Below are 24,379 nucleotides of genomic sequence, written 5' to 3'. Positions count from 1 at the left end.
GAATTCAGAGCACTCAGACTAGGTAAGATTGGGTCAGCTTTCTGATCCTCTGTTTCCTGATCTGTAAAATGAGGGGACCATATTGGTTGAGCTTGCTGATTTCACCCGACACACACCCTGTATAACCCTTTCTCCTTGAGAGGGGGCTGGGGCTCGTGAATGTGATGGAATAACACTTATCCCGAGCTTACACAGAGGAAGGGATTTTGCATATGTGATGTTTCTTTCTTTTTTAAAAAATATGAATTTGGCTGCACCAGGTCTTAGTTATGGCCCTCAGAATCTTCACCCTTCACTGCAGTATGTGGGATCTAGTTCCCTGACCAGGAATCGAACCCAGGACCCCTGCACTGGGAGCACAGAGTCTTAGCCACTGGACCACCAGAGAAGTCCCCAGACGTGATGTTTCTAATCAGTTACCTTTGAGTTCATCAGAAGGGAGATTGTCCTGGGCAGGTCTGATCTAATCAGGTGAGCCCTTGGAAGTGGACCTTTATCCAGCTAAGCCTCCACAGAGGACCCAGGTGACTTGACAGTTTGATTTGTCTTGTGAGACGTTATCCAGAGAACCTAGCCGTGGTGTACCAGACTCAGCCATGTGAACTAGGAAATAATTTGGGCTGCTTAAGATGCTGAGTTTATCGTAATTTGTTACATGGCCATAGCTCAGATGGTAAAGAATCCGCCTGCAATGTAGGAGACCCAGGTTCGATTCCTGGGTTGGGAAGATCCTCTGGAGAAGGGGATGGCTACCCACTCCAGTACTCTTGCCTGGAGAATCCCAAGGACAGAGGAGCCTGGTGGGCTACTACAGTCCATGGGGTTGCAGAGTTGGACATGACTGAGTGACTAACACTTTCACTTTAATAGAAAACTTACATGATTTGATTTCATTAAATACAACTCCTTGAGGTGACTAGACTATGGCTGAGACAACTAGTAGCTGCCCCCTGCTAGATGCCCTTCTATAGACTGATGGATAAACCTCTCTGACAGTTGATGAGGCACAACACAGCCCTCCATCAAAGTAAACAGGACATTAACCTGTACCTTTCAAACCCTTTTCAATGAGGTCTGTCTGTAGCTTAGAATACCAAGAAACTTTTCCAGCCAGGGGTCTTGAGTGGTTATTTGTGCTTTGTCAACTTTGCTTCTCAAGTATGCTATCTTCTCTCCTCTTCCTCTCTTGCTGTTTAGGGAATGTGAAGTTATCAGACCTGTCCTTCAGTATGCTAACCTGATGCTCAGTCGAGGCAGTTTTGAGTGGTTGTAACAAGCAGTGGACTTGGGAGACTAGTTCAACTCTTGGCTCTGAAACCAACTAGCCTGTGACCTTGGGAAAAAGGATGAGTTCTCAGGCTTTTGGTTTCCACATTTATAAAACACATGATCTTATGTCTTCTCACACTGTTCAAATAAAGGAACGTGAACAACTCGTAGTTGCAAGCATCCCTCAAATTCTCAAGTCTACAAAGACTTGAAAGGGTACATGATCTCATTTCTGTGGGTCAGGGAGATGTTCTTTATATTCTTGCCAGCTGAACCAGTTGTCTCAAATATTGTAACATGTGCCAGAGATTAGTCTTAGTGTGGCAGGGGACCTGAGAGGGGTAGGGAAGAGGATCTTCGGACATCACAGGGAAGTAATTATAGTCAGTGTTAAAGATGGAATTGTCATGAAGATATAAAGGATCCTATGCAATATTTTATAGAATTGTTACAAATACAGGGGGAAACTGTTCTGGGTGGAATATTGTGGTTTAGGGTGTGGGTGCGGTGTTGTGAGGGGTCTGGGTGCCATGGCGGAAGGAAACGTCAAAACAAGCCTTCCTCTGACTGGTGGGGGATACTCCTTCACAGGGTTCAAGGCAGCCGATCTTCACTGGCTTTCTCCATGTGTCCCTTCACCTAGAAAGCAGAATTCAGTGATGGACCAAGAAAGGGCTAGAACAAAACAGGGAAAGCCTGGGGCACTGACGTGTGGCTTTGAGTGAGATGGGATGTTCAGGAAGACCAACCCCAGTGTGAAAAGCTCTAGGGGCTGGGAAGGAAGGTGGTGGAGGCACCATCAGCAGAGCCAGACGAGCCTCTCCAGGGTGGCTTTAAATGCAAGATCTCCTCCCTTTCACACTCCTCTTGGGAAATAGTCCTCTGATGATTACAGGCACTTGGGGATGAGGAAACTGAGGCAGAAAGGTGAATGAACATTCCTGAGTCACGCAGGAATCAAATGTCAGTGAGGGGACTGGAACCCAGAACCCCTCACTCCCTACTACCCCCGCCCCAGTCGAGACAGATGGGAGGATTTCCCTTCTGTGCTCATGGTCCAAGGAGAAAAAGGGGAGCCCTGTGCTTCTTGAGGACCCATGTGGTGCTGACATCAAGAAACCTCAAGTTGTTAGTAAAAATCTAGAGAGCTGGGTTGCTGTAAAGTAACTGATCTTTTTCTAGCTCTTCTGATCCCTGGAAAACTGTCTTTTGAGAAAGGTCACACCCTCACTGTCCCAGGTAGGTACGAGGCTCCCTTATAGGTTACTGGTCTTAGTGGCTTTATTTTTAATTTCTCAGGTGGTTCTCTCTCTCTCTTTTGCAGTTTAGAAGATGGACCTGTCCTTTTGGTTCTGTTTTATGGAGCTGCACTTGGGAGTTGTGTTTTCCAATGGCAAGGAGCCCACACACTCCCCAGGGCCTTTGCGGTCCCCATCCAGGGCTGCCCCCACCCCCAGCCACTCTGATGCCCTCTCGCAGGGACTTCCTGCCACGTGCCCGGCAGCCAGGTGTGTGGGTACTAGGATGGGGGATGTGGGGTGATTTGTCACTTGGGTGGCCGCTCTAGTGGTATGTTCCACAATGGAGGCCCAGCTCTGACAGTGAGGCCAATGCTGAGTCAGGAAAATGGAGAGCAGCCCCGAGCAGCAGACCCTGACCCTGGGCGACAAGAAACAAGATACAATGAGGTTGGGTTCTCCCGAAACCACAACTGTCTTTGGAATTCTGCAGTGCCCTCCTTATAAAAAGGTAAGCAGGTCCAGGAGAAATTAATGTGATTTTTGAAAGGTCAGTGTGAGCCTGAGCATTGATTTTTTAAGATGCTTTATGAATTAGAGACCAGAGGTTTTTCCTGATGATATTTATTGCATAAATGTAATTATTTTTCTAAAACATATTAAAATAGAAAGCATGTTCTTTTGATCAATTTATACAAAGAAAATACCAATATAGTAATAAAAATACTGAAAATATATGAAAAGCACCAGAACGTTAGAGAAATTACACTGGCAACAATTCTAGGAATATATTTTTTTTTTCGCAATTGTACAATAAAGTGCTATTAAATCCAGTCAAAATTAGTGGCAAGATATAAAAACAGTTATGGTATATTATGAAATTTGAGACTAGGTTTACCAGCAATTGTATTTTTAGGCTACTTGCCTATAATGATACTTCATTAATGTTTTCATGGAAACTGTGAATTTCCATTCCCAAGTGAAAACACTCTAAATCTAAATGTTGGTCCTTGGTAATCTGGTCATAAACAGGTAATGACATATTAAAAAATTATAATAGAGTACTCAAAATAATCATACAAACGTGATTAAATAAAATCAAAGGAAGACAGAATAAAATCAAATATAAATATATGTAACCAATCAAGACAAGTACAAAAGTTTAGATACCTTTGATTTTATGGTTAATTTTCAGTACATTTTGCTTAGTCACATTTAATAGACACACAAATGTTAACAAGATATGTTATTAAATTCAACTGGCCAGACATCAGGGAAAAACATTTTAGTGAGTTTATGTAATTTTCACATGAAACATAATACATTTCCAATTTTGACTATTTCCACATTATTTGCAAAAGAACAAAACACATAGACAATTTGGGATTAGACTATAGTAAAGCCAGCGATCTACCATATAAGGGGAAACCGCTGTGCACACAGGGAGAAACTATGAACAGTACTTAGGGTGGACTGCAGTCACTTTCACGTCTGGAGGTGACAAACTGAAACAGAAAAACCCAAATTAAGACAAAGTATCAGACCAGTATCCATTTAAGGTTTTATTTCCTAGGCCAATTTTCAAGGAAGTCTCTCTTTTCATTCTTCATAATGCCATTTTGGATTCATCAAGTTCTCAAGATGAAGGCCGCCAACACTGCAACCTCAGAATAAAACATTCTCCAAACGTGGCTCAATCACAACTCAAAATTTATTTTACAGACCATGTTTTGTCTTTCATATAAAGTAGATTTACATGTGAAGCAACAGGGACCCAAACTGGTTATACTGATGAGAAAACAAACTACTTTTATTAGGCTCTGCTCCTGCGAGGTGTTTCATGTTAGGAATTGAGGAACTGTCCTCAGTATTGCTGTTGACAAAGGTGGAAGATCAAGTCAGTTAACCTTGGTCTGAAGGTTGGACAGTCGATCACCAAGTAATATTTTTCACTTCTAAAATGGAGAACTGACAACCTAAGTTTCACTCCCCCCCCCTTAAATACTCGAGTCTTTTGTCAAGTTCCCCTCTCATGCCTGATTTTAACAAGAAACTGAAATGTAAATGAATTATACTGCTAGGCATCTTTTTCAAAAATTAACTTTTCAAAAAATATGTTTATCTAACTCCTTTCATTTAGAAAAGAAGGTGAAGATGGTCCTATGGAGGATCAGGCCTTTCTAATCGGTAAAGCAAAAAGGTATGTGTTCAGCCAGAGAGCAACATGAAACTGCATAAAAAGGACTGGAGAGGTTCTCCTTCCAGATGTTACTGACAGATTTCAGAGAAAATCCAACCAGACTTAGTTCCCCAGGCCTACCTCAATGAGAATGTGATTGTTCAATACAAAGTCTGAGATTAATAAAAGGCAGGGAGGCCTTTAAGGAAGATGGATAGGAAACAAAGGCTAAAGGTGGTTTGGCATTAAGTAGTTGTACATTCCAAAAGATCATCAACTAGCACGTGTTAGTAGTTCTCAAAATGACAAAGTCCTGGTTACAGAAATGACTCTGTATAAGTACGTCTTTTTTTTTCAATATACATTGTTCTATATACACAGTATAGAAAAACTAAGTTGGCTCAGCTATAGTAACTGTTTAAAAAAAAAAAAAAGCAGATGACGTGTTTTGGCTGCAACAAAGCAAGTTACTTTTCTGTTCAGCTAACATATACATACATACATATATATATAAACATATATATATATATATATATATGATAAAACAAGCTTTAAAAGTATTCAGGAGGGGAAAATAAATTATCTGTAAACTATTAAGTCACACAACAGCTATGCCTTTACTTACTTGACTACTACCCATAGACTCTCATAATCAATCTCTTCAGTGTTTGCTTATTCGACTCGTTTATTTCAAGAATGTTTCAATTCTGCCCCTAAATGCCGTACATCTCCTTGGTGGAAGCACAGATGTGTGACACTTGCTCCCACTAAGGCCCACTTCTTTAACCGTGCAACAGATAGAAGAAAGAAACCATAAAGGTAAGCAAGAGCACAGTTAGGGCAAGTAGCAGCTGCTGGAACCGGATACATTGTTGGACTTGGTCTTCAAGCTTCCTAGTGCTCGCTACCAAACGACTGAGCTGAAGAGGGAAAAGAGGATGAAAGGTCTGCATCAGTACATTAATCATGTGCGTGACAAACGAGTATTAGAAACCCCACAAACAAGTACGGGAGAGTCCGTGCACTCTGAGAGGCTGGGTGGAAAGGCGATGAGGAATTAGCCTTGGCTGGTGAGATGTGCCTCTCTTTATTCTTGTTTCGAAAAGGTCTAATTTTCAAGTTGAGAAAGGAGCAAAGCTATGATTTCCTGGAGGTACTGAAACCAACTCTTCAGAAAGAGGCCCTCCACCTTTTTCAAATGTAAATGCACTACACAGTACCTTTTCTGGGAGATCATGTTTTTCAATGAGCTTTCAGAAAGAAACAGCTCTCTGAAAGTAACTCACCGCTTACCATTTCTGATCTGGTTTCCCTTCACGAAGAGGAGAGCATTTCTGTCATGTCTATGCCAAAAGGTTTCCTTATGTCAGTGGGGAAAAATGGATTTCTAATATTGATTAACATTAAGGACTGTTTTAGTTGGGAAGAAAGAACACTTACCTGATGGCAGAGGTCTTCGCTGGTTTTAACTGACATGTTAAAGGCGTGATCTTTCCATGTAAGACTAGATGGTTTATAGCTGTCAACAATATGGCATCGTAACCTATGAAAATCCAAGGGAAACGTAACTTCTTAAAGCTGTTAATGAATTATTAAAAAAGTAAAATATAAGGTGAAAAAAGTAAACACAGAAGTGTGTCACAGAGGGGAAAGCATTCACTTCTCTGCCCAGAGATACCTAACGGAGCCACTCAGTGTGTATTTATCTTCGAAGGGCAGCAGAATTTGGCATCCCCTCAAAGTATGCCTCTGTGGCACATGGTTTATCTTGAGCTGGTTATTCTCTAAGAAAAAGCAGACACAGGAAAAGTTCTGGAAACTGAATCAGTTCAGCTCAGTCGCGTTTGGCTCTTTGCGACCCCAGGGACTGCAGCAATGTAGTCCATGACCCCATGGACTGAAGAGCAGTTACCTTTCTGTGAGAGACATTTACAGTTTACACAAGAAGTCACCTTCTCTACAGCAGAAAGAGGAGGATGACTCTAAACCTCTGGACACTCTTATCAGTGGAGAAGGTGGGGACTTAAGTATGTGGGACAACCTTACCTGTGTATACCATGCTTGTCCTGCTCACCTCCCAGTCCCTCACCCCTAACATCATCTTTTATCTTTAGTTGGAGATATTTAAGGTGATGTCATGGGCCACTTCAGGGAGTTTCACTGTTTTCCTGGGTATCCCTCCAGTATACAGGAGTTATACATGCTATTTAACTTCTATTTTTCTCCTGTTTTCTTCTATTCATCTGTCTATGATTATGCAGGCTGGGGGATGTCTCAGTCAAGAACCCAAAAAAGTAAAGGGTGAAGTCTTTTTCCTCTCCTACAGGTTGGCAATCTCCCATGGGACCTGCCGGGACACCATCCTCGCTTGGGACCCTGCAAATGAGACCCTGGAAATACGGAAGAAGCCAGAGAGGGTAAGGATTCTTACTACAGTCCTCTCTCCGGAATTTCACTCTGGGGGCAGCTGAGAGACGAAGGTAAACATTTCACCTTGCCCCTTCTTTTCCAAGTAGAGATTAGCAGGAGAAGATAAGTGTCAGCTAGTTCCTTAGGTGTCATGACTCTGGTAGAGACTTTTATTTTCAGGACTTCTGTTTTCTACTGGTCCTTTTTCCTCCCAGAGATGGTGGTTGTTTTATCTCTATCTTTTGTGGTGTTTGGCATAAGGAGAACCACAGGACAGGTGAGACTTTGCTTTTGTATCATTCTGTCCTGAGAGCTTGGCTTTACGACCATTGAGAGTATTCTCTCTGGTCGCTGCCAGCTAGATGATGCTCGTATCTACATGCATCTCATGACCAACTGCATAGGCTGGGGATCCAAGACACAAAGTGATAAGCGGCCTTCTCTGATCCTTCCAGCTGTTGTGGGAGTTTGGCATAAAGGGCCCTTGTCCTTGCAACCTTGCCTCCTTTAGTGCTGGAGAAGTCCTGTTCCTACAGCGCCCACCCAGTGTCACAGATGAGGAGGTTTGTAACTGAGAGCATTACCACATTCTTGTGGGAAACTGGAGACACTTCTCATAACACTGTCCTTAGCACATGTGACAGTGAAGGTCTTGGCTTCCTGAGGCTAACTCTGGAAGTGAGCTTTCTGAATTTTGTGACGGCTGCATCTTTAAAAGCACCCCGTTTTGGGATGCCTCTTGCATCCATGGTTAAGCCATCAAAAGGCTTATTGGTGTGGGTTGCTATTGAAAGTAACATAAGATGTTACTTATCAATGGCCAAATGATGGATCTTTCGAATTGGAGAAACTTTTAGTGTTTAACATGTTTCAGAGCTCTCATCCTAAACAATTAACTTCTTTGCTATCTAGGGAAAGACTAACTTGAAAGGAGGACATGAAGGAGTATGGCAGTCAGCTTAGGGACATCCTTAGCAAGATGAAATGACAAAGTTCTTTTTACCTCCACTTTTAGAACATATCTATCAAATTTAGAGAAGAGTTAAAAAGATCAGTTCCTCGCTCCCAGGGACCTTGACTGGCTGTGCAGGGGTGTTCTTAACATCCACAATTATACTGTAGTTATCACATACACCAGATGGCCCCCTGGGGAAAACAGGTACACTCACACAGGAAATATGACCACAGTTCCTCCCAAATTATCAGGAAATGGATAAACCAATATTCAGAGGCTGATAGAAGCAATAGTAAAGGCTTCCCCCACCCCCTCCCTGAAGGTGAATTGGTCCAAGGCTGAATTGTGCACTCAGAAAAAGGAGAGCATTCAAAGGCCTTGTTGAATGCTTTATCTGAATTTTGTAAAGCATGCTGCATTAAGCCCTGAAACTCCAGAACACAGAAATCATTTGATTTCCATCTTAATTGGAAATCTTCTCCCTGATATAAAGCAAATTGAAGAAAATGTAGTTGGATGGGCAGGTCAGTCCCTTGATATCATTCAGGCTGCAATCCAATTTTTTGAGGCATTGAAAGCAACTGTCTTTGTCCTGCAAATCTTTACAAAGCCAGAAATTCAGCTCTAGAAGCAATTCAGTGTTCACTTATCCTAACCAGTTCGAAAACCTGCCCTATTTATTAATATCTCGAAATACCTGTAGGCATTGTCAAAGACCAGGACACTGGAAATAGAACTGTTCTGTACTTGGAAAAACTTATATGGTAATTACTCTAAACCTCTGATATTAGGCAAAGTACCCCCAAAACTCCAGGCAAAAAACTTAAAGATACTTTCTCAGTGCCTTTGTGATGTAAATTTTCTGTCCCCACCTTCTTTAGGACATGATAGCCAGCTTTTAGAAATGCAAATTCTCGGAAAATGATTCTCATCAGAAGGCAAAAAAGGAGCTATTTTGAAACTGGACAAATGAAAAAAACATACATATACATACATACATATATATATATATATATATATCAGTTAAAAAATATATCTTAGCACCCTGAGAAGGTAAACTTACTCCAGCTGCCAGAAACACAATTTGGATTCACCTGTTCTTTTATAAGCCAGTGAGTTTTGTGTTACTGTACCAAAAACCAGGGCTAAAAATTTAGAACCAAAGCTTTAAGATCTGTTTGCATCTGTTTACATGTGTTTATATATGTGTTAACAAATGTGTGGTACTTTTCTATCTCTGCATGGTACTGTAAAAACTAATTCATAAAAGTTCTATTTAAGTGGCATAAAGAAAAAAAGTGGTTTTCAAATTAAATATTCCTAGAACTCTCAAATATAGAAACCCCAATTTTTTTTTCCAAGTTCATGTGATCTGGGATAATTTTTGGTAAATAAAAAGCTGGGTTAAGTTTGTTGGTTTAATTCAACGTCATCAAGATGAATACAACAAGAGATGCAACTTTTATTCTACCTGGACTTACTACTCAAATAAGCTCATGTTAGCTCTGTTACAAAATCTGTCAGCAAGAAAAACAGCTTGGGATGATGGCTGACACTGTGCCTCGATGTTTTTATGAGTAGACTGAACAATTCTATCTAAATCACTTGACCTAACAAGTCACAGGGATAAAAGTTTGTAGGTGAGCTTCTCAGCACTGAGGATGTTTTATATTTCTTAAAAATAGTTTTCCAAATATCTTTGATTGCTTGAGAGTTGAGAGTTTTGCTAAGTTAAATGATAGGGAATTAATTGAATATCTAGGTCATTTCCAAATAAGATAAAATACTGAAACATTACTAAACATAGGTTTATCTACTTTGGGCTTCTTAGTACAGAATGAAGATATTTGGATACATAAGACATAGTCATATCTTGTGCCATGTTAAAAAACTATTCTAGGAGGAAACATCTGTTTCTAGAAATGATGAACTATATTCATAAATTTGCCAGTTTAAAGAATGCTGGTGTAACAGACTGCAAGTGCTTGTTTCCACTAGAAATTAGTTTCTAAGAGTTATGAAAATTATAATACTAGAAATAAGTATAATAACTCCGTATGCAAGAGTTGGGATATTTTTGACTAAGAGAAGTGAAAGTAATTATATCCTAAAGTAAAGCTAGTTATTTCAGAATAGAAAGTAGGAGAATAAAGGACAAACTAAAGGCATATAGAAAGCTGGGAAGAGAGAGGAAGAGAAAATGTTACCTTGCATAGTCAAGAGCGCTAAAATTGAATAAATTTGTTTTAAGGGTTTTAAAAATAAGCTTAATAGTGTAAGTACATAAAACAAATTTTCTTTCATTTATTGGTTAAAGGACAGTTTTATTAGACTACTGGTCTGCCCCCACTAGGAGATTGTGAAAGGTTTTTCTTTACCCTTTCTAAGTAATCTGCCTAGAAATCAAAGATTTTATTGTATTAAAATGATTTCCTGTGTTTCTAGTTATCTTTATCATCAAGACTTTAGCAAACAGTCTTTTAAAGATTAAGAGCTAAGTTTTGGTCACAACTATGTGACCATCTGTATTTGCCTTTGAAATTTAACTGTCACTTTGGTTAATTGGATATGTAAGTATTGTTCCATAATAATTTATGATTCTATTTAGTCAAGTGTCCAAACCTTTTGGTATTTTTGACAAGCTTCCCCACATCAAATTCTAAATGAAATCTTTTTGACCTCTAACTAACTTCGGGACTTTCCACAGGGCCTCTGTGGAAAGATGTTTTTTCTCTCATTATAAAAATATATTAAACCACTTAGGCTTATTTGATAGATTAAATTATGTGAGTGAAAGTGTTAGTCGCTCAGTCCTATCCGACTGTGATCCCATGGATTGTAGCCCGCCAGGCCCCTCTCTCCATGGGATTTCCCAGGCAAGAGTGGGTTACCCTTTCCTTCTCCAGGGGCTTTTCCTGACCCAGGAATCAAACCCACGTCTTCCGCATTGCAGACAGATTCTTTACTGTTTGAGCCACCAGGGACGCCCCCAATTACGTGAGACACATTGTCAAATAAGAATACTAAACCTTCTTGATTGTATTTGTAGAGATACATGTTTCATCTTCAAAGAGACTCACAGAAAGGACTCTGACAAATACTGTAGGATTCAGGTTTCTGATAACTTCAAAATTATAAAACTGAACTGGGTAGGAATTTCCAGAACTAATGGAAAAACTGGACTCAAAGCAGAACAAAAATTAATAACATGGAATTGAATGAAGCTGATGAAAATGATTATAATTTTTATGACTTTTGGTTAGAAATACAATGTTCTGTTTCTCCAGATTTAAGGAAAACTTTTTCTCTTATGGTATCTGTGATTTACTGCAATTTGGTAAATTATACCTTTGTAAGCAGAATTGAGACAATGTTTTTCCATACCTGATCCCTCCAAAATCTGGAAACACTTAGTGATATTCTCATTTTCATGGTGATACAGTTATTTACATACGTTCAATGAGAATCTGTTCCCCTTGTAACAGGACACAATTGGAAACATGGTTATATTATCAAGGTTTATGACTCAAATGTCATATTGAAAATGAAATGCATAAAGACAGGTATGAGCAGATGGCTGTAAGGAACTAGAGACACTTGGGGAAAAACTCACCTGGTACCTTGTTTTCAGACAGCCTTACTAGGGGAGTAAGGAAAGTCACTTCCTGGCAAGCTCAGGAACCTCAGGATACTTTGGGGACCTCAAGAAGAGAGGAACTTGCCTCAATTGGCACAATAGCCTTACTTACCCATGTTTACCGTGCTTTCCCTGACAGCATCTCAGAACTGGCTTTCTTTGGTCTTCAGCTGGAGGTGGTGATGGCCTGCACCATCTGGGTGAGTAATTTAGTTTTCCTAGGTTTCTCCCGCATTTACAGGAGGTGTCCATGTTATGAAACTTCTGTTTCTCTGTTTCTCTCCTGTGCATCTGTCCTTTATACAGTGGGTCTTAGCCAAGAACTTAGAAGGGTAGAGGAGAAATTATTTTCCCTTTCCTACATCTTCTAGCTTTATTGCACAATCAAAGAACACAATTATACACAGTCCTCAATAACCTATGAGAAGTTTTCTTTTATATAAGGTATTTAATAGTATTCAATAGAATTCACCCAATCTAAGGATCTGAAGGAAACCACCCTTTCTACATGGGAAGCAGTGCTCTCACCTGGCCTTCAGTGCTAAACCACCAAGTCTCCCTGTTTCTGTAAGTGATGGATTCTCTTTTGACAGTTATAGAACAGCAAGCCATTAGGAACTGATTTACAAAATAAGACAACAAAACAACTCATATGTAACAAGACTAGGAAAAAAACCTGGTAATTTTAAGGTATGGTTTCATAAGCACTTCAAAAGTAGGCCCTCTTGTAATATAACTTGAAATTTAAATATCTAAATACTCCATTTAAAAACACATCACAACCTAAAAACACATCACAACCAGCACGAGCCTTATCTAGGATCTGTGTTCCCTTCTCCCTCTTGACTTAAGGCTGACCTCTACCTGGGTTCTAGGTTTTGTTCCTTCTTTCTCAGGAATTTCATGGTCAGTGATTTACCTTGTAAGGTCAGCTTCTCCTTCTGAAATTGTTCTTACCGTGGTTTTAAACAGTGCTCAAACAGCTCCCACTAAAAACCCCAAACACAACACGTTCTTCCTTCTAAAGATGACCCTGGTCCTGCCTAAATAAGCCAAACCTTCAGGAGACTCTCTACTTATGTTTCTTGGGCAGTTGACTCCTGCCAACTAAACTGATCCTTGTGAGGTCATCAGTGACCTCTATGATGTCATCAGCAGTGGCCACCACTCACATGTCATCTTTGACAGACACTGGTAGCAGTTTGCTCCTTCATGAAACATACTCTAACCTGGGTTTTGAGGGCGCAGCTCACTTACTGGTTTCCCTCCTGACTCCCTGTATTGTCCTCCTTTGATTGGCCACTAAATATTCCTCTAGGCTAGGTCTAAGTGTAACTTTTACCCTCTTTCACTGGGGAAAAGTCAGACCTAGCCTAGTGGAAATACAGCTTGTCTTTCTAGACCCTTTCTTATTTTTCTTGCTCTCTTACCTATGAATGACCTGAAAATGATAATCTCGTCCAAGGCATTTCACATCAGGTCAATGTTCTCCCTGTGGTTTTACAATGGTGACCAAGCTCCTCCTCTGGGCCCTGCTTCCTCTCCAACATTCTTTCTTAGTATGGGTCCTCTCACATTCTGTTTCAGTCATTATGTGTTACATAACCTCTTTTTTTTGTAGATTAAAATCAACCACAGCCATTAATAGACTTCCTAGCTTCTCATCTATAGAGAAAAATAATTACCTATACCTAACTTTCCCAGGTGGCGCTAGTGGTTAAGAACCCACCTGGCAGTGTAGGAGACATTAAGAGACACGGGTTTGATCCTGGGTCAGGAAGACCCTATGGAGAAGGAAATGGCAACCCACTCCAGTATTCTTGCCTGGAGAATCCCATGGACAGAGGCGGCTGGCGGGCTACAGTCTATAGGGGTCACAAAGAGTTGGACACGACAGAAGTGACCAAGCATGCACGCAGAGTTGTCCTACTAACTAAATGAATAAATGAGTAACACACTTACGCCAGTACTAGCATATAGGAGGTTCTATTTAAGTGTCTGCCCACAGTCTATTTTCTACACAGCCTCCCAGAGGAATCCTTTACGTAAGTCACTTACCTCGTGGCTCTGCTCAGCACCAGGTAATGGTTCCTCCTCTTAGAGTCAGCAGTTCTCACTATGGGAATGATTTGGCCCCTGCCACCCACCTTACTTGATTTAGGCTCCAATGACTTTGCTGTTCCTCACACAGGCCAGGAACACAGCTTTTTCATTTGTGGTTCTCTCTACCTGGAAAGCTCTTGTCCCAGTTACCTACATGGCTTTCTCTCATTTCCTTTATGTCCTACTCAAACACCATCAGAGTAGCCATCTTAACTGTCCTCAACTGAGCTTCCTCAATACATTCTGGGCTGCACCATTCTTCAGCGGTGGCGGGGGGGGGGGGTGTACCCTGTGCAGAGGGGTACACTGAGTAGCATCCCTGGTGTCTACCTGCTAGATGCCCACAGCATCCCACTGTTCAGTTATGACCAACAACTGTCCCTTGGGGGGCAAAACTGGGCACACTGGGAAAAATAAAAAGACCCATAACCAACCTTCTCTTACCTATATATCTTTTTAAGATGTAAATGACTTGCATGCATGCACAGATGTACATGTGTAAATGCCTATACAGTCAGGGTTTTCTCCTCTTAAATAAGTGTCATACATATTTTTCTGTGAGTAGGTTCTTTTCTTTTCCTAATACTATATCAGATGTCTTTTTCCTATATCAGAACAAACAGACATAGTACACTCTTTTGAATGGCCGCAGAGTACTCCTTAGTGTGGCTATTCTCGAATGTATTTTGCTGTTACTTTCCTGATGATCATTTAGGCTCTTTTTCATTTTCCACTAGTACAAACAATGCTGCAGCAAACATTCTGGTACATAAACTGAGCATTCCTACAAAGGTTTACTGCTGGAAGAGAAACACCTGTGCTTGTAATTTTGACACATCCAGAATCTTGCACTGGCCAGCAAGTCTCTGTTATTAGCAATCCTAGAGCCACTCCAGGTCCCATTCACCTGGGCACCCTAGAGCCTTTCAGCAGTTGGGGCCCACAGTGTAAGCCTAGTGTCTGCCAAGTGCAAGAAGGAAGGAATGCCTGCCTAGCCCAGGTAGGCACATCCCTCTTTGGGATTTTTCCCATTGCAGTTTGAGAGCTTATGAGTCAAAAAGCATACCTGTGCTCCATCACTTTGTTTCTAGGAACTTCCTTCCAAAACTGAGTTAATTCTGCTGGACCCGTGCCAGATGTCTGTTCCATTTCTGCAGCCATTACCAGAAAACGGTCTTGGGCAGAGACTGTTAAACCTGCATTCCAAAAGGGCAAGTTAATACATAAACAGGAACCTTTACAAAGGGTTGGGCATGTGGCTTAGGCATTGTTCTAGAAAACACCACTAAGGAAAAAGAATAATATGGAACTATTGTAAAACAGGCAGCTCTCCTATAAAGATGAGGACTTCTGTGGTTTGAAATTCAATCTCAGCTGGCATTAGTTTCAGCAAGTTTAGTTGTTCAGTTTTTTTGCTGAGACTCATTCAACCATCTCGTTTTACAGTTGGCCGGAGTATGGTGAGGTGACTTGCTGACAGTCCAGTTTCGAGATTCCAGTTGAGCTCGGCTGACTCATCACCCAGCCCTAGGTCCCCCATAAATAGCCTGTTGCAGCCACTCAGATGACAACTCACCGCCATGGGGAGACACAACTATATCAACTGATGCACCAGGGTCACAACTGCTATTGCTGGGCTTGACTCTGTACTTTTCTGGAGCAGTTGTTCTCACCTGTTTGTAAAGACAGTAGTCATAATAACTTTCATGCTCTTTGGGGGGAAATGGTTGAAAAATGACTTTTAAAAACCAGTTAATAAAGTCTATAAAACCACCTTGGTGGTTAAAATGTATCTTTTCCCATCAACAGGTAAAAAGCACCTCAATTTATTGGGAAGAAACATTCATCAGTCCAACTGTCACTGAGCCTTCCTCTTAAATTAAAAAAATGAGCCCAACTGTTAATTATTAAATTCAGGTGGTTAACAGGATAAATATTTCATATTCCAAAAAACAACATACATTAGAATACGTCTTACAACAGTGTTTAGAAATTGAAAAACATTAGATAATCAAAGAACATCCAGAAAGTAGATGATTTAAGGAAGTAAAACCTACCATATGGGCAATAGTGGGCTCAGTCCTGCTATACTTACTGCTCAGCATCAGGTTAGTATCCAGTATAAACTATACTCCAGAATATACCACACTTGGGGGGAAATGCACTTTTGATTTTATAGCTTTATTTTTCACTCTTACTTATTATTCATATAATGAAAAAAGGATTGGTTTTTTTTTTTAAATAACAAACATTAAACCCTGGGACTAATTTGGACAGTATCCTATTACTGCATATTATAGACAGATACAGACCTCAAGGGAACATTTTAGATAAGCTCAGAGCTAAAAGGCAGTTTAACAAGCCTAAAAATATCATAAATAAAAACATGCAAGCTCAAAATTATCAATCTTTCAATTTCCACACATAACTTATAAATTATCTTTCAGATATTTACCTTAAATGCCACTATGTTTTTTGTTACATTTGTCAACACTATCAAAGCTTTCTTCTCTCCTGAGTCTGTACTTCCAAAATAGAGTTCTTCTGCTGGGCTACATGGTAATAAAAGCATAAGGCATTGGTATTGCTCAGAAGAAATGACAAATCTAATCATCAGCTTGAAGGAAAATATCTGGTTATGCCCATTTGTATGAAGAGATTTCATCAAAGAAGATTACAAAACAATTACCTAATACATTTTGTATTTTAATCTTACTGACTGACTGAATGCATGCTATTTGAAAAGTCCTATGGTTTCCCCCAAGATCTAAAAGAAAAATAGGCAGGAACAGAAGGGAGAATTAGGAGGATTCTGAATTAGTCCTGTAACCAGCACCATCTTAAGGTTTATTTACTGAAACTCTTTGGCAGGTGACAGATAAGAACCAGAGAAGAAATTGCCACTTCAACTTTACCTAACTACAAACATTAGAATGGGGCACATATCTATACACCAACTTTAAAAAGTCAGAGATATATTTAAGTAACAGAATAATTCCTGACTATAGTTTTTTTCTAAGTAACATGGAAGGAGAATAACATAAGATTTGCCGTGGGAACTACAGGAAAATTGGTCAAAAAAATCAGTAAGCTTCAAAATGCAATTTTTACTGTTATTAGCCACTGTAATGCCCATGATCTAAAATAAAAATAAAAAGACTCAAGCAAAGTTTGTGTAATTTAATTACATGAGCTAAATTTAAATTGTATCAGGTGCCTCTCCAAACAGTACAAAGGACCATGATTTTTAAATAAAAAGGTGAATTTGCCAGATAGCCCTTGACTTTGAGCTCCATCTTTAAACAGACTCATTTTATATCAGGAATTGTGTAGAGAACACACATTGTTAAATAAGAGCTCTCCCTGGAGAGCTGTGCCTAGCTTTGGACAACAGATAAATTGGCATGACTGCTGGCTTCCTTTAAAAACCCACGTGAAATATACCACAGAAAAGATAGGAAGTTTCTGTCTTCAACTGTTCTCAGTACCCAGCACAAAAACCATGAAAAGGTCTGGGGAGACAGAGGCTGGTTAGGTCCCCAGGTCTGTGGAGGAAAAGCACTGTGATTTTCTCGTGGGCACTGCAGAGTTGGCTTTCTCCCTAGCTGGCTCTTCCAGCCATATCTCAATAGCAGTAGCCCAGGAACTAAGGTTGTGACGCCTCCAGAGGAAAAAAAAAACTAGCTTGCAAACTAGTACAGGGGGAAATGAGGAAAAAAATTCTGAAGCAGGGAAAAGGACAAAACAAAACCATGGAAAGGAGAACAGGCATGTGTGTTTCCCCCTGTACCCGCCACACACACACTCATGCAGATGGTGAAGATAAATCCAGATATAACAGTAATCAAAATATGTGTCAACAAATCAATCTTGTCAATTAGAGAGTTTCAAATTTGATCTTTAAAATGTCTGGCTCTACTGTTCATGAGTCTTTAACAGTTATATAGAAAGGTTTCAAGTAAAGGGATATAAAATGATACAGGAGGCCGTTACTAAAGACAGTTGATAAAGCACTGTTAAACAAGGCTATATACATTTACCAACCCAAGTGAGAAAGGTCTCTACATAATGATAAAGAAATGATACTAATTTTTTGGACTGAACACCCTGGAGAGAAAAATAGAGATGTGCTGAAATTTGGCTTTGGTAAAAATCCTATTTTTCTGGTTCAGCTTTAGTTTTGGAAAGTTAAATTAATAAAAGGCTACTTCAGTGTCATTTCTGGCAACCTCAAACTTATGCAAGTCAAACACTATCAATAAAATGAGAAAAATGTATGTCATTCAGATTTGTTGTTAATATGGGAGTATTCATTATTTACCTAATGTGGGATAAAGGCCTTTTAAACAAACTCAACAGAATAAATAATAAAAAGGTAGCTACAAATATCCACTATGTTTGAAAACCAAGGTAAGTCTTCAGATACCCCTTAATTTTACATTTCCACAGTTTCAAAAACAGTCCAGAAATTTTCTTAACTTTGCAGTTCTCTCAAAACAATCAAGATATGTTACAAAAGCATAGCTAATAAAATCCTCAGCCATTACCTGATGTGTAATAAGGGCCCTTTAAACACACTCAGTGGTTTCTTGAAAGTTTTCATTTTGGAATCAACTTTTTCATTCTCATCTGCTTTGGAAGTAGGTTCCATTATGTTACCCTAAAGACAAATTTTATATATATATATATATATATATGAAAAAAGATAAAAAAATTGAGTTTCACACAGGCAGTGACAGGCAGTTCATTAGGTCACAAAGTAAGCATTATAGTGACTCGATCCAAATTATAATCTTTAAGCTAGGTTTACTATATGTTAAATATATAATTTAGATATAATAATCAGATCATTAACCTATATTTGAGTGCCTACTATATAAAGAAGCCCCTTTAGAAAATGTAACATGGTCTTTCTCTTAAGAGTCTTTTTATTTTTAGTTTTTTTGGCCACACTGCACAGCTTGTGGGATCTTAATTCCCCAACCAGGGATTAAACCTGGGCCCTGGGTAGTGAGAGCACTGCATCCTAACCACTGGACCACCATAAGGGAATTCCCCTCCCTTATGTATTTTAAAATCTTTTCTACATAGAATATATTTATATCTCTGTCAAGTTCCTGATATTAAAACATAACAACTCAGTGCTCTTTAAAAGTGACAAAGAGGGGGTAGATCAAGGGTATGTTTTAAGTTACTTTTATTTTAGATAAAACATTTTTTGGATAAAAGGATTCTTTCAAGGTGTTTTTATACAAAGCATGGAATCAGCCTTTTATATAATGTAGTGGTACTAACCGTCAGCTAGTGTCATCCTTGCTCTTTTTACATTTCAAGATATAGAAGGGCAGCAAGTTTAGTGAATTATCTAAATTCACATAGCCAGCTGGTGGGATGAGATCACATCTTTTGTCTCTCAAATTTTTTTTGTTAAAATTACCTTTTTAGGAAGAGTTGTTTGTTCTTCATTAGAAATTGTTTCCAAGGTATCTTTGCCATCACTTTCTATATCTTCTTTACTTGAAGCTTCATCCTCACTGGCAATAGGCCCATTTTCACACAATGGTGTTTGGAAATCATCATCTACAAGTGGTGGGTAGCTATACTTGAAAGGATCCTGAGAAAAAAGAATTTTGTATCAGCTTGCTGAGAGGTGGGTAGAGAAATAATTCTCTTAGTAAAGTTAAAATCCATTCCTCTGGCCAAGGAAACAGAGTTAATTAGATAGTGAAATTTAAAACAAAGCAAGCATTTCAAAACAGCATGGGAAAATGCAATAAGTGGTGTGGGACAACTGGCCAGCCATCTGTAAAAGAACCAAGTTGGATCTTCAGCTCATTCTTTATACCAGAAAGAATTTCAGATAGGTAAGAGCTTTAAATGTGTGTATTTTTTAAAAACCATGTAAGTTTCAGGAATAGGGGGATTAAAAACAACAAAATGAAGAAACACAAAACCTAAGTAAGGAAAGACCTTTTTAAGTACAACATGAAACCTAGAAGGCATAAAAATATTTATAAAAAAATGAAACATTTCTGATTGAGGGCTGAGACAGGATGGCAGAGTAGAAGGATGTGAGCTCATCTCTTCTCATGAAAACACCAAAATCACAACTAATAGCTGAATAACCATTGAGAATAAAACACTAGAACTGACCAAAAAAGATACTCTATATCCAAAGACAAACAAGAAGTCATAAGGAGACAGTAGGATGAGCACAAGCATGGTAAAAATCAAATCCCATACATGCCAGGTGGGTGACCCACAAATGAAAATACCTGTATCACAGGGGTTCTCCCACAGGAGTGAAAGTTCGGAGGCCTACACCAGGCTCCCCAGCCTGGGGGTCTGGCATTGGGAGTAGGAGCCCCCAGAGCATCTGGCTATGAAGGCCAATGGGATTTGACTGTAAGAATTCCACAATACTGGGGCAAACAGAAACTCCACTCTCAATAGTGACACACAGAATCTTGTGACCACCAGGACCCAGGGGAAAAGCAGTGACCTCATAGGAGCCTGGGTTAGATCCACCTGCTAATACTGGAGGATCTCCTGCTGAGACGGGGTGGTTATGGCTCACTGTGGGGACAAAGACACTGGTGGTCGTAGTTCTGGAGAGTATTCATGGGTGTGAACCCTCCTGCAGGCCGCCATTTCCTCACTAAAACCTGGTCCCTCCCAATAGCCTATAGGTTCCAATGCTGGGATGCCTCAAACCAAACAATGGGGTGGCAACACAGTCCATGCAGACAGTCTGCATGAAGTCTTCCTGAGCCCACAGGTGCCCACTAAACACACCCCTTCACATGATCTTGCTCACTAGAGGTCTTACAGGAAAGAAGTGACTCCATGTCGGATCTTTTTTTTTTTTTTTACTTTTAACCGTTGCCTGATTATTGCAACTGGATTACAACTAGTTACATGAATCATTGTTTTGTTTCTTGTCTCCAAAATGTTTGTGCTTTGTGTCTTCCCGCTGCATTATGTTTTCGTAAATGTTGCTCGCTGCATTATTTATATCCTGCCTCATTTATAAGATGAGTTGTCTATCATAGTACCAAGTGTGCAAACAGGCCTTCAAAGAAACTTCTCTTGCTAAACATCTTAAGGAAATACATTACATTGATAACATAAAATAATTGTAATAGTGTGATTCTAGGTATGGGAAGAAGCAATAAGTGAAAATGTCTCCTGGATCATAATTAGATCTAGAGAATCATTAATTATTGATGGGGGTCTACCGACTCAATAGATGTTGAGTTTGAGCAAGCTCTGGGAGTTGGTGATGGACAGGGAAGCCTGATGTGCTACAGTTCAAGGGGTCACAAAGAGTTGGACATGACTGAGCAACTGAACTGAATCCAAAAATTAGCACCTGGAGTGGCATATTAAGTATTTTTGCCTGATCTGGGAGGGGCCACCCAGTGTCATGGGACAAAATTTCATCATAAACTGTCTCCCAAATATTGGTTAAATTCCTGACCAAGAGGGGAGGATCTGAGAAATGGAATATTTCCTGCCATATCAGCCATCAGCAATTGCAGCCCCCTGCCCAACATGAGCTGGTGGGCCCTAGGACACTCAGGAAGGAGAAGAATGTCTCCTATCCAGCAGCCATCAGACTTCAGCCACTTGCTATGGTGAGTCCTGAGGAAACTCGGGATATGACAATACAGGATTATAGGCCCCAGATACCTGAGGTACATGTCAAGGAAATGATTTCAATGAGCCCTGACTCTTGTATCTTCACATCCACAGAAAAGTTGCTAAATTCTTTACCTGAGTGGCTGCCTCTCAGGCCTTAAGTCCTCAAAATTCCCACTGAAAAGAACATAACTCTTAACTTTTAGGTTGTGAATATTGTTTAACTGTACAGGTGTAAAGTAGACACTTCCCATATAGGAACAAAAGCAGCAACATTTGGAACACTGGCACTGATGGCAGACATTCCCAGAGACATCAATTGGACAAGACGCAACAGGAAGCAATTAGAATGGTCATGGCCCCCTTTTCTACAAGACTGTGGAATGGACACTGACAGTGCACAACTGTTACTGGGAAGAACTGACTCCACGCTGGCTCTGTTTCTTCTCCTTTAACCTTTGCTTCCCATGGCTTTTGTTCACGAAAAGGATACTGTCCATACATAGTGGGCTGCCTTGGGGAACCCTGCCCCACTGCCTGAATGTTAAACCAAAATGCCTTTGTTCCAGGCCCTGTCCACCTGTGGATGGCTACAGGAAGGAATTAATGCATCCTCTCCACGAGGCTGGCTATTCCAGGAGATATTTGCAAGATTAATGGAACTTTTACTTGACTTCCCCACCTTCTCCCATCTCTGCTCTATAAAAAGAACCTGGCATCCAGACCCTGATATGATGGCTTTTTGGAGACAGTAGTCTGTCATCTCAGTCTGTCAGCTTTCCAAAGAAACTCGTATTCCTTGCCTCAACACCTCATTTCTCGGTTAATTGGCCTGTCATAGCAACCAGAGCAAACTTGGATTCGGTAAAAGAGACACAAGACTCAGCTCTGCCCACAAGTTGGCAGGAACCAGTCCCTCCTAACAGGAAGCCTGTACGAGCCTGTTAAATAATTTTTCTTTTTTAACCATGCTGTATGGCTTGTGGAATCTGTTTCCTAACCAGGAACTGAACACGTGTACTCAACACGTAAAAGTGTGGACTCCTAACGACTGGACCACCAGGGAATTCCCTGCACGAGCCTCTTAGAATGGCCTCATCCACAAGGGAACAGAGAGCAGAAGCAAAAACGAACTACAACCCTGCAGCTTGCAGAATGGAAATCGCAATCACAGGAAGTCAGACAAAATGAGACCAGCAGAGGAATAAGTCCCAGATGAAGGAACAAGATAAAATCTCAGAACAACAACTATGTTTAGTGGAGACAGGCAATCTACCTGAAAAAGAATGCAGAGTACGGACAGTAAAGATGATTCAAAATCTTGGAAAAAGAATGGAGGCAAAGACTGAGAAGAAAGAAAAAATGTTTAATAAACACCTAAAATATCTAAAGAACAAATAAAGCAAACTACAATAAGTGAAATGAAAAACACACTCAGTTCAGTATAGTTCAGTCGCTCAGTCGTGTCCGACTCTTTGCGACCCCATGAATCACAGCATGCCAGGCCTCCCTGTCCATCACCAACTACTGAAGTTCACTCAGACTCACGTCCATCGAGTCGGTGATGCCATCCAGCCATCTCATCCTCTGTCATCCCCTTCTCCTCCTGCCCCCAATCCCTCCCAGCATCAGAGTCTTTTCCAACTCTTCGCATGAGGTGGCCAAAGTACTGGAGTTTCAGCTTCAGCATCATTCCTTCCAAAAGAAATCCCAGGGCTGATATCCTTCAGAATGGACTGGTTGGATCTCCTTGCAGTCCAAGGGACTCTCAAGAGTCTTCTCCAACACCACAGTTCAAAAGCATCAGTTCTGCAGTGCTCAGCTTTCTTCACAGTCCAACTCTCACATCCATACATGACACTGGAAAAACCATAGCCTTGACTAGACGGACCTTTGTTGGCAAAGTAATGTATCTGCTTTTCAACATGCTATCTAGGTTGGTCATAACTTTCCTTCCAAGGAGTAAGCGTCTTTTAATTTCATGGCTGCAATTACCATCTGCAGTGATTTTGGAGCCCCCCAAAATAAAGTCTGACACTGTTTCCCCATCTATTTCCCATAAAGTGATGGGACCAGATGCCATGATCTTTGTTTTCTGAATGTTGAGCTTTAAGCCAACTTTTTCACTCTCATCTTTCACTTTCATCAAGAGGCTTTTTAGTTCTTCTTCACTTTCTGCCATAAGGGTGGTGTCATCTGCATATCTGAGGTTATTGATATTTCTCCCGGCAATCTTGGTTCCAGCTTGTGCTTCTCCCAGCCCAGTGTTTCTCATGATGTACTCTGCATATAAGTTAAATAAGTAGGGTGACAATATACAGCCTTGACGTACTCCTTTTCCTATTTGGAACCAGTCTGTTGTTCCATGTCCAGTTCTAATTGTTGCTTCCTGACCTGCATACAGATTTCTCAAGAGGCAGGTTAGGTGGTCTGGGATTCCCATCTCTTTCAGAATTTTCCACAGTTTCTTGTGATCCACACAGTCAAAGGCTTTGGCATAGTCAGTAAAGCAGAAATAGATGTTTTTCTGGAACTCTCTTGCTTTTTCCATGATCCAGCGGATGTTGGCAATTTGATCTCTGGTTCCTCTGCCTTTTCTAAAATCAGCTTAAACATCTGGAAGTTCATGGTTCACGTATTGCTGAAGCGTAGCTTGGAGAATTTTGAGCTTGACTTTACTAGTGTGTGAGATGAGTGCAATTGTGCGGTAGTTTGAGCATTCTTTAGCATTGCCTTTCTTTGGGATTGGAATGAAAACTGACCTTTTCCAGTCCTGTGGCCACTGCTGAGTTTTCCAAATTTGCTGGCATATTGAGTGCAGCACTTTCACAGCATCATCTTTCAGGATTTGAAGCAGCTCCACTGGAATTCCATCACCTCCACTAGCTTTGTTCATAGTGATGCTTTCTAAGGACCACTTGACTTCACATTCCAGGATGTCTGGCTCT

The 24,379-nt window shown here is 40.3% G+C and overlaps 1 protein-coding gene across 2 annotated transcripts in view; it reads right to left on the bottom strand.

Annotated features, from left to right (window-relative positions):
- Positions 1 to 3,115: 3,115 nt before the first annotated feature.
- Positions 3,116 to 24,379, bottom strand: part of MOSPD2 (motile sperm domain containing 2) — an 89,713-nt gene continuing 68,449 nt past the window's right edge. The window contains exons 9-15 of one of the 2 annotated variants that reach the window (XM_012106241.5): positions 19,228 to 19,404; positions 18,338 to 18,450; positions 16,246 to 16,342; positions 15,367 to 15,463; positions 14,857 to 14,986; positions 6,127 to 6,229; positions 3,116 to 5,606 (exon numbers count right to left, since the gene is read on the bottom strand). In XM_012106241.5, coding sequence (XP_011961631.1) covers positions 5,469 to 5,606; positions 6,127 to 6,229; positions 14,857 to 14,986; positions 15,367 to 15,463; positions 16,246 to 16,342; positions 18,338 to 18,450; positions 19,228 to 19,404 — 855 coding nt within the window. In that variant the 3' untranslated portion in view covers positions 3,116 to 5,468. The remainder of the gene's footprint in view (positions 5,607 to 6,126; positions 6,230 to 14,856; positions 14,987 to 15,366; positions 15,464 to 16,245; positions 16,343 to 18,337; positions 18,451 to 19,227; positions 19,405 to 24,379) is intronic. The other variant, XM_004021920.6, reaches the window with a different exon arrangement.

The sequence above is a fragment of the Ovis aries genome, chromosome X (genome assembly GCF_016772045.2).
Source record: "Ovis aries strain OAR_USU_Benz2616 breed Rambouillet chromosome X, ARS-UI_Ramb_v3.0, whole genome shotgun sequence".
Classification (NCBI taxonomy): Eukaryota; Metazoa; Chordata; class Mammalia; order Artiodactyla; family Bovidae; genus Ovis; species Ovis aries.
The sequence above is the reverse complement of the archived record's forward strand: the minus strand, read 5'-3'. Positions and strand labels throughout refer to the sequence as shown.